General features: G+C 32.3%; 1 protein-coding gene across 1 annotated transcript in view; it reads left to right on the top strand.

The window, feature by feature from the left end:
• Positions 1-909: 909 nt before the first annotated feature.
• Positions 910-11,733, top strand: part of LOC106469748 (myosin-10-like) — a gene marked incomplete at its 3' end in the record, with an annotated part of 75,698 nt that continues 64,874 nt past the window's right edge. Inside the window, exon 1 of the mRNA XM_013930258.2 lies at positions 910-1,587. Coding sequence (XP_013785712.1) covers positions 1,228-1,587 — 360 coding nt within the window. The remainder of the gene's footprint in view (positions 1,588-11,733) is intronic.

Below are 11,733 nucleotides of genomic sequence, written 5' to 3'. Positions count from 1 at the left end.
AAGGTTTATTTTAGTCGACTACTTAGTTATTGTATGCTTATAAACTTTAATTAAAGTAACATCCAGTGTGTAAACTTGTTGTATATTTTCTGTTTTAGTCTATATTGCAAGATTTCTATATTTTGCTGGTTTAACCCACAGCAGGATTCCGGTTTATCAAAGAAATAATAATCTTGTCTTATATGATCAGAAATATCGTATGTATATGATTATGTTATAGGCCTGATGCTTAATACCACTAGCACGTGAGTCTATACCAGTTTGCCCCTAGTAGCTCAACGATAAGTCTGAAGGCTTATAATACTAAAAACCGGGTTTCGATACCTCTGATAGGAACATCACAGATAGCTCATTGTATATCTTTGCGCTTAACAACAAACAAATAGCAGTTCCCAGTTCACGAAACGTTTTTCTTTATTGACGCATTATGATATCGTTTCACTTAAATTAATTATGTATTTTTATGTTCGTTGGAAATGATTTGTGTATTTAATGATGTATTAAATACTTAAATAATATTGAAAATAAAATCTATTACACACAGCTCACAAAAATTAGAAATATTTTATCATAATCATAACGTCATATGCTTAAGATATAGTTTGCTATGCGTAGTTTTATTATTCACGACATTGTTTTTATAAGTTGTGAGGATATCCAGAGAAAAACTAGAATATTACACTTCTTCAGAAATACCCACCTCTGTTCACAAACTTCGTAGTGGACATAACTGTTTTCCGAATTAAAAAACAAACAAAACGAAAAACAACACCACCAGTGTGACATAATTTAACTAGTGACTCATCAAAAGTAAGTCGTTGGCCGCATAGTGGTGCTGTCAGAGATTTCTAGTCACGTGCTCCAATCATAATTTTTTGTCATGCGCAGAAAAGTAGTACAAACCGGGCGGCGGCTGTTGGTAGTAGGCCTAGTTGTGAGGTGTATTCGTTACATGAGACTGTATACGTGTTGCACCACGAAGTTGCATAGCATACATATTCGATATTTTTAATCTCTGTTAATACTTTCGTACTTAAAGCTAAATATTTCAAATTTGATTTAAATAGCTATTTTTTTTCTTTCTAATTTATATTTGTTAGACCAAAACGTTCTGCACGTCAGACATTGTTGGCGAAGCTATTTCTACTACTACTAGTAATTCACCGGCCACTGCAACTTTACTGAATACGGCACGACATTCCTTGAGCACGGCATTCTATAAGCGACATGGCGGAACCAGTCTCTGTGGACTTTCGTAAAGACCCGGAATTGAAATACCTTGTTGTTGACAGAAATGTTGGGATAAACGATCCCACTATCCAGGCAGAGTGGACATCCAAAAAATTGATTTGGATACCCCACGAACAACAAGGATTCGTTTCAGCGAGCATCAAAGTGGACAGAGGAGATGAGCTGGAAGTAGAAATCGTGGAGACAAGTAAAAGATGCGTGGTGAATAAAGATGATGCCCAAAAAATGAATCCTCCAAAATTTAGCAAAGTCGAAGACATGGCAGAATTAACATGCCTTAATGAAGCATCTGTCCTACATAACTTGAAAGATCGATATTATTCTGGTTTGATATATGTAAGTATTCATAATTTTTTATTATGTTTCATGAACAAAACTAATATTATTAAAATGTTCAGCTAAAAATACTGGTATGCCATATTACTTTCACAAGTTTCACTTTTAGTTTAAGCTGTATATGACTTTGTTTATGGAGTGACAGTCACATAAAAAAACTGTATCTGATGATAAAACTTATCAAGATTATATGTAGACTATAGGTATGCATTTCATCTTAATTTCAAGTTATAAGTTATATAAAATAATAGTCTATCATAAATTAATTTTTTTTTTCAGTTTATCAACTTTACATAAGAAACTAGGTAAAAAGATATGTTTGATGTTGAATATATAAATGTTATTTGTGATATTTAGAGGGTAGTTTAAGGTTGAAAATAATTCAAAATATTCACTATGAATGGTTTTTGTCTCATAACTTGATTGAATTCAGTTTTTAACCCTCACAGTTCCATGGTCTTTGGATCAATTTGAACAAATAATTGTTTTGTGATAAAAGGATCACAGTTAAAGAGTTGACAGTTACAGAGATAAAAGTCTTTGAGGTACACAAGCCATAAACATTAGAGATGTACAAGTAAAAAATCCCTTGACCAAGGTACTTCATAGTATTTTTATTTATTCTGACATCATGATGTACTGTTTATAATTATAAGTGAAAATTCACGATATTTCTGACTGACATTCATTTTTTAGCGTACTGTATCTGTGTATTGGTTAAATGAAAACTTGTTAGTTTTAGTGGAATGCAAAGGAAGAAGGAATGAATAGTTTTATGTTGCATTAACATATAACTATAATTTGGATGACTAACATATCCATTTTTATTCAATTCCAGTATCAAATATACTGTTTAGGCAATATTACATTAAATTTAAAACTTACAGCAGTCGTGGTGACTTTTCAGAAAGGTGAAACATATTCTCATTTATCCCAAGGTATAATTTAGTTGTTACTTTAACTATTTGAAGAAGAAAGAAGATTCTGATGAATTCTAAGTACATCTGTAAATTTTGTCTTTTCGTAAAAAACTTTGTCAGGTTAATCCACAGAAATTTACTTCATTTTCTTGAGATTTGATTCTTACAATTGGGTGAGAGAGAGAGAAAAAGTTTTGTACCTTTTGCTGATAAATCATGAAATCAATGTGTTATTTCGAATGAAATACACAACAAAGAGCACATTTACTAGTTTTATAAGTCGTACTTTGTTTTCATTATAACAGAAAACCTGTTGCTAAAACTAACAGTATGATCTGTATCACTTGGCTGTCTTTAATAACTTTAATTTAATTCCTGGTGAAGTAGATGAAACTGTAATATTAGGTCTAACTGGTTAAAAGAAGATATTTTATTATCTGTGTATGTTTTTAATCTAGTTGAATCATGCATATAGTAAATGAACTAGACTATGCTTGAGATAGTTCCTTAGGCTACATCACTGTTAGAGAGCCATGTAAGAAGTAGCTTACCTAAAGATCGGGGAAAGTGGCAGTGGAGTTCAAACTGTAACACAAAGAAAATGTATGCATTACTTTTTTTACCAGCAATGTCTAGTAAATCAATTAAATCATTTTAAGATATCTTAATAGTTAATTTGAACTTTCCCAGTTAATATGTTTATAAAGAAAATTCATCTGAGGTTAAGCCTCAATTGTTTCATAATTCCTAGATAGCTATGATTTTGAAACAATTTTACAGCAAAACTGATGAATTTTAAAGGTTGGTTTGAAAACTGCAGTGGACATGAATTACTCATTGAAAGTGAAGGAGACAATGTTCCAGTTTTTATACTGAGGCCTTTTTAAGGCTTCAGTATAGCAGCTGAAATATTGTCTCCTCTTTCACCAGCCAGTTGTTCGCAGTCCGTTAGAGTTCCCGAACATATGTCTGATTTGTCTAAAGTTCCACCAAAACAGTTTTAAAGGTTGTATACTTATTTAATTTGATTATAAATTTTAGAATATAATTTGTCTTCATAATGGTGCCCCCTTTTTTTATAGTTATCAACCAATCAAAATTTTCTAACCTATATTCATAGTTTTATGATAAATACTAAAAACATGTACCTAGCTCAAGATCTGACATATCCTTTGAAATTGACCATGGACCTTTTTCCTAACAACATGAGAGTGTATTATACACTCTCACTTAATTATATAATTTTTATTTTATTATTTTATAATGAAGTATTACTCTCAATTGTAACTTATAAATATTTTATTTCCCTTCTATAGTTCAACAGATGATAAGTTTAGACTCACACTTACTTCAACAGAAAGATTAGACTTGATGAACTATAGATACTTTATTAAATGGATTAGATTATCCAAAAGTAATTTGATAGATATTTTAAATGAACTTGGTATAAGATAATTCAACAGATGATAAGTTTAGACTCACACTTACTTCAACAGAAAGATTAGACTTGATGAACTATTGGTACTTTATTAAATGGATTAGATTATCCACAAGTAATTTGATAGATATTTTAAATAAACTTGGTATAAGATAATTCAACAGATGATAAGTTTAGACTCACACTTACTTCAACAGAAAGATTAGACTTGATGAACTATAGGTACTTTATTAAATGGATTAGATTAGATTATAAGATAATTCAACAGAAACTAACTTCAGCAGAAATGATTTATAAGTAATTGATAGGTTAGAGTAGAAAGACTATTGTAAACAGATTTAATGAATTATGTAGTCACAGTAGATGAATTAATGAGGTATCTAACCAGACCTGATAATTGACATGTTATGAAGAGAGATTAATCTAACCAAACTTGATGATCGAAAGATTAAATGCTATTGGAATTTACCTCTTACAGCTGTTATTAAAAGCAATACCAAGGGGTGGGGTATTAATACACATCCTGAAGTTGTTCTACACCAGGTCATCTAATCCAACAGCTTGAAAACCCACGGTTGCTTGAAATATGGTAATACTAGCACAACTTGAGTCATTTTACCTTAGTTAGTATTCCACGTTTTGAGAAAAATGATTCATCTAAATGTATAGAAATCTGCTAAATCTTGAGCAACTGAGGTAGCTTATTCAAAACACCCTATTGCTAATCATATTGCAAAATTAAAATATTATTGTTGTACCATTTAATTACTATATATATTTATAAAGTATTTTACCCACTCATGATGACAATTTTTACTGTAAATCAACAAGTCCACTTAAACATGTTTCTTCAGAAAGTAATGTCTGTAGCCTCTGTAATGACTTGTAGGTCACTAAGTCTATTATAAACTGCGTGCTGTAATTTACTATCATCAGATTTGTTTAAATAAGTCTAATATAACCTACTGACCACCAGACCTGTTTAAACCAGTCTAATGTAACCTACTGATCATCAGGTCTGATTAGACTACTCTCTATACCTTTTACAGACAGCACGTTTTCACACACAGCAGCACGTGATTAATGTAAACTCTTTCCTCATAACGTAAATCAATTGTGTTAAACACCTCATATTTTATTTAAAATACTGATATCTTTTGATATAATGGATAAGGAGAATATGGAAAATCTGTAGTTTAAACTTTTTATTTTAGTGTAGTCTACATCAGTTTAATGTTTCTACTAGGTAGATTTTGCAATATTAAAAAAATGAAGCCAATCACATGCAAAGTAAACTCAAGCAGTGTCCACAAATATTGAGAAGCCAAGTCAGTGAGATGTCACATTCAAAATATCTGTTTATCGGTAAAAATAATGCACTGCTAGCATCTAGGAATCCCGAGTTTGGAGAACTTAGATCTGACGAATGACCTTGCCGTTGTAAGAATATACGTGTACAATAACATACTAGTTTTTAACACTAAAGTCTGAGACACGTAACTTTATTGGGCATGGCAAGGTACACAGTCATTATTGTAAGACAAAATATGTTACTAACTGAAGCAGGATGTACCCGTTGTTCGAGAAGATCGGAATAGGAACTGATTCATAGCGAGGGAGAGTCTAACGTTCTTTAAGATGACAGTACAGAGTATATAATACCAGGGGTAAAATTTAGTGTATCTCATTGAGATACAGAAATGTACACGTATCGCTGGTATTTAACCCTTCTATTATGTTTCGGGTCTATTTGATCCGACATTGGTTTCGATAATGTTAGGATGCAATTAAATATATCTTTTAAGTTTATCAAATTAATTTCTAATATTTATCGTAAAAGAGTTAAAAGCTATACATAGAAAAAATATTTGGTCGCTTTTAAGTTTGTTTGAATTCACATCGAGTCAGACATAACAGGAGGGTTTAGGGAAGATAAAGACTGATAGCTAGCAGGGTATAAAAGTAACGTTATTGGAGAAGACAGGGTGCTGGTTCGCATGGGAACTGACGCTGGATATACAAGGAGTATTTGACAACTCTAAGGTGAACGAGTTATTGACTAACGGTAAGAGTGCGTGATATACGAGTACGTTATTTTAGAGAGTGTGGTGTTTAACTTTGGTCAAATACCTAAAAACTCTCAAGTTGAGGATCAACTTTATGTACGTCGGTAATACACCAGTTCGACTGTGGATCTTACTGTCACTGTAGGTGCGTTATAAGTCAGAGCTTTTCCTAAGGATTTTTTAAAAGTCCACAATTATGCTTTAACTTCATCATTTTTTAATACATGACGCCTTATTGCACCTCATATATATACAGGCCTAGTAACAAATGACCCAAAACTGAAGAATATTCTAGTAAATCCATTTATTTATCAACTCTGGAATGGAATTTTATAATTTTTAATATGTTTTTTTTTAATATTTATCTACTCGAACTTACTTATACTTCAACTGCACAAATATGTTTACGGGTGCACAATATGTGATTAACTTCAAACTAGGAAAATCCCTGATAAAAGTGACAGTCATTCTCCTTATTCAATTCAAAGAGCCAGACAAAGCTCCCCGTGGCGGTGGTTTCAGCTGACTGCTTGCTATTTAGCCAATGTGCGCAAATTTAAGGTTTCGTCGAGGTTGATTCACACCTTCTTTCTGATTTCTTATCAGGTTGACTGGTGTTATAGGTGTTTGGATTAACTATAAAATTTTGGAAACAGTTTAAATCCCGAATCATTTGCTAATACACGCCTGACTAATATAATACTGATACAGAATTGGCTTTTGTGAATAAGTAATGATAATGAGAAAATGTCACTTTCCTAAAACAAATACAATCTCAGACGACAGTCAAGGGTTCTTCTCGAAGCAAAGCAGTTAACCATTTGAAAGTTAATTGCTTTATTCAAACAAAGTATATAGAAACTTTATAAATCTGTGTGCTAACTGGTATTGCAAAAGTATCGTCTAATAACCATGCTAGGCCTTTCTTACTGAATTTATACATATATAAATATGTAAAGAAAGTCTAGTTTTGGTGAAGAAGTGCAGAGGGCGTGTAAAAAAATTATTCAGTGTAACTCGAAGCTTCAAGGCCAACCAACATAAAGCTTTTAACTTGTTAGTTTGGGGGCTTGGGGCAGTGGAAGTTGTGCCACGTACAGTTGAACGAGCTTTTCAAGGCGAAGGCCGCAGGAACACATTTCCTTCAGGTCAATTTCTTTTGTAATTGACATGCATACACGTCTTGCTCGTTACTGTGTGTAAGTTTTTAGGCTTATTCACCAAATATGAAGTTTTTTCTTCGTGTTTTTCATTTCAAATTTTGCGAGAAAAAGAAAAGCCAACCATGCAATAAGTTATAACTAACATTAAAATATATAAAAATTAATATGGATTTTTTTACTTCATTTTTTTTTTATCTATTGAATTTTATGTCTTGGATGCAAGATACAGGTTTCAGATTCATACTTATTGTCGAATATGGAGACTGTTACTTGACCTCTTCTTTCAGTGATACTTCCCATTCCCAGGGGCACAGCGGTAAGTCTTATAAGGCATATGAAGCTAAAAAACCGGGTTTTGATACTCATGGTGGGCACAGCACAGATAGCCCATTGTGCAGCTTTCTACTTAACAACAAACGAACATCTTTCGGTGATTTTTTTTAATATGAATTAACTTTAATGTGGCCCTCAGATAATCACTAGACTAGTGTGTGGAAAAAACTGTAGTTATATTATTCATTTTTGTTTGTGTATAGGCGATCAAATTGTACAAGTAACTTTTAATTATACAAACTTTCCTGTTCGATACATAAGTGACAAGTGTTTGCGTTGACTGTTAGGAATGTCTGTCGACTTCATACAACTTCCCGTTTACTCGGAACCCTACCTTCAAAGTTATATCTTCTTTGTGTGTGTATAGGCGATCAAATTGTACATGTAACTTTTAATTATACAAACTTTCCTGTTCTATACATAAGTGACAAGTGTTTGCGTTGACTGTTAGGAATGTCTGTCGACTTCATACAACTCCCCGTTTACTCAGAGCCCTACCTTCAAAGTTATATCTTCCTTTGTGTGTGTATAGACGATCAAATTGTACATGTAACTTTTAATTATACAAACTTTCCTGTTCTATACATAAGTGACAAGTGTTTGCGTTGACTGTTAGGAATGTCTTTCGACTTCATACAACTCCCCGTTTACTCGGAGCCCTACCTTCAAAGTTATCTCTTCCTTGGAGGGTCAGCGGCAATTTTATGAACTTTCAACGCTAAAATCCAGGGTTTGACTCCCCGCGGTATAATATAACATTAGCATTTTTGCAACACTTCATGTTAATCAGGCTATTCGTCAAAATCCCTGTCTATTCCATCGTTATCGAGATTGTCTCCTCAGCTTGATATCTCTTGTATATGTATATCAAGGTCACGTAATGGTTATGCGCGTACCCTATAGCAATAGCCAACTGAATTATTAATTTTTTCAAGCCTTTGTCAATACTTTTCGCTGGACGCCCCATGGATTAGTAAAGTGAGATAAAATATTGCACAGACCAAATCTTTTATAGCGGCTCTTATTTGCGTTATCTATGCGTTATCTAATCAAGTATTTTTAAGAGGAGTTATCTCAAGACGTTTTCGCAATGATGTCATTGTAAGCACTGTTATGCAGATTACGTTATAGAGGTTGCACTATTGCTAGCATATCCTTTTCGCTAACAGTATTGTAAGATTTAACATTATAGAACCATTTTGAATACACAGATTCTCTAGTATTACAAAGATTGTACTATTGTTAGCATACCCTTTTCGCTAACAATAATGTAAGATTTAACATTATAGAACCATTTTGAATACACAGATTCTCTAGTCTTACAAAGATTGTACTATTGTTAGCATACCCTTTCCGCTAACAATAATGTAAGATTTAACATTATTGAACCATTTTGAATGCACAGATTCTCTAGTATTACAAAGATTGTACTATTGTTAGCATATCCTTTTCGCTAACAGTATTGTAAGATATAACATTATAGAACCATTTTGAATGCACAGATTCTCTAGTATTACAAAGATTGTACTATTGCTAGCATACCCTTTTCGCTAACATAATGTAAGATTTAACATTATAGAACCATTTTTAATACACAGATTCTCTAGTATTACAAACATTGTACTATTGTTAGCATACCCTTTTCGCTAACAATAATGTAAGATTTAACATTACAGAACCATTTTTAATACACAGATTCTCTAGTATTACAAAGATTGTACTATTGTTAGCATACCCTTTCCGCTAACAGTATTGTAAAACTTAGCATTATTGAACCATTTTGAATACACAGATTCTCTAGTCTTACAAACATTGTACTATTGTTAGCATACCCTTTTCGCTAACAATAATGTAAGATTTAACATTATAGAATCATTTTGAATACACAGATTCTCTAGTATTACAAAGATTGTACTATTGTTAGCATACCCTTTTCGCTAACAATAATGTAAGATTTAACATTATAGAATCATTTTGAATACACAGATTCTCTAGTATTACAAAGATTGTACTATTGTTAGCATACCCTTTCCGCTTACAATATTGTAAGAATTAAATATACGTCATAATAACCATGAATAGTCTTTGACCTTCCACGAAAGATTCGTAATTACGGAATGTAAAACAAGTATTAATTCATGACAGTGATTAATAACAATATTATTAACATGCAAATATCTGATTAACAAGTATTATACTTGTATATAGTATATAAAACTTAAAAATATTTTATAAAAAATCCTCTAGCCAAAAATTTTTAAGACGAATATTATATTACTCGAACTTTAACCTATACTGTATGTGTGGGTGTGGGACTACCGTTTTAAATTCAAATATATGGATAAAAGGAATTATAAGTAACATATTTGGAAATTGTACAAAATTAATACAAATAATTAAAAGACAGTCACTGGAAGGCAAAGAGAAGACACAGGTTTATAATAAAAGTATGACAACAACTGCAACATGTTATACGCGATCTTAAAAAATAAACCGTTCTTCGTATTTTTTATTCAGTTAACCCTATGAAGGAAGGAGACTGTTTCCCAAGAGCTATCTTGTACCATATTTGATAAGGGGGGGGGGCGATATCACTAATTGAAAATTGTTGAAAACACGTGTTTCACATTTAGATGAATATTATCTCATTTTCTTTATATAGCTTGCTTTATCATAAACCAGTCCAAGCGGTACGAGAACACTGTGTTAGCCGTTTTCTCGTTACATCCAGAACGTAATTTTAATATTCTAAGTTAGTAACATATCATATGGTTCAGAGCCACAGCGCCTACTGCACGATGTTAACACTGGCATGAAAATGACAATTTCAACCTTGCTGTTTATTTTTTTTCTTTTCAGAGCGCTTTTATATTTTCTATAATATTTTCCATTTCTACTTCATCCCACCCCTTGACCATCCCAATCGAACAGTCGGTCTCATCCCTATATGGCAGTAACACATCTGATAATACAAAGAAAATATAATGGTTTTTATTTTTGTAATTTATTGTACGAGAAGAAGGGATATTTGTGTAATGTCTTGTTTATTTTGCTGACCATTCATTAAAAGATTCCGGAACGCCGTTCCGGCCCTTTCCGCCAGAAAAACAAACACTGTTCTTAACTATAGATATTCAAAGATAACGCGAGAAACGTGTGTGTTTGTATGTATATGTCGAGATGAGAAAATTGAAAATTGCTGAAAACATAAACATGCGCTTTAAAGTTTAGACTACATTTGAACATCGGATCACGAAGTTAATTACCCAGCTTAAAACACTTAATATTGCTGTAATTAACATTTAAAGTAACATCTAGCTACAAATTTGCAAGATACCCTTTTGGATTGTCTGCATTGTCATTTGGCCCAACTGTGACATTTATTTATCATCTGTTAATTTCTGTTGTCCTCCCGGTCGGTCAGTGTTGAGTTTATGGACTTGAAACGCTAAAATACGGGGTTTATTTCCCCGTGGTGAACAGAGTACAGATAGTCCATTGTATAGCTTTGCACAAACTAGAAAAAACCCAACAACAACAATAAGAGAGATTCCTATTACTGGGCTGTTCAATCATTCTTTACAATCCAATTTGGGTTTGGGTGGTGAAAGCCCGAGTAAGACGGTTGATCCAATTATTGGAAATAACTCGTTTTTATGGGTTTCTTAATTTTTTAGAGCTCTTAGGAAGTCTCTTGAGATCCTGAAATTCTTTCCTAGACGATTCTATGTATTCCTTGACAGTTGTACAACATAAATATATCCACAAAGCCGTGTTATCTCGTTAGTTAAAAACGTTGAAAATAAGGTTTTCATAAAAAGACATTATCTTCTGAAAATGATCTAAAATCATGTTAAGTTCAGGTTACCATGCAATAACCAGTAGTAATGCATTTTAATGATTAAGTTACCACGAAGTTAACCCGTGAAAAATACTTAGTATTTTGCATTTAATGTCACTTTTAACAGTATTTGTGGTGTAACATTTGGATATCAATTTATATACAAAACATAAAATAAGAAAACATTTGTCTTCACTGGGATGTGATTTTGGATCGCAAAATGTAATTGTGTAGTATCATAAACCATATACATCTTTGTTTTAAACTTCAATTATAGTTTATTTTTTGATTTCTGTAAAGACTGTTCAGTACAGAACATTTTCAAAGAATACTGAAATACACTTTCGAGATATTTTTTTTTTTTTAAATCCTTAGTCGTGGGAGG

This window comes from Limulus polyphemus, unplaced genomic scaffold (assembly GCF_000517525.1).
Source record: "Limulus polyphemus unplaced genomic scaffold, Limulus_polyphemus-2.1.2 Scaffold3640, whole genome shotgun sequence".
In the NCBI taxonomy this organism is placed as follows: Eukaryota; Metazoa; Arthropoda; class Merostomata; order Xiphosura; family Limulidae; genus Limulus; species Limulus polyphemus.
The sequence above is the reverse complement of the archived record's forward strand: the minus strand, read 5'-3'. Positions and strand labels throughout refer to the sequence as shown.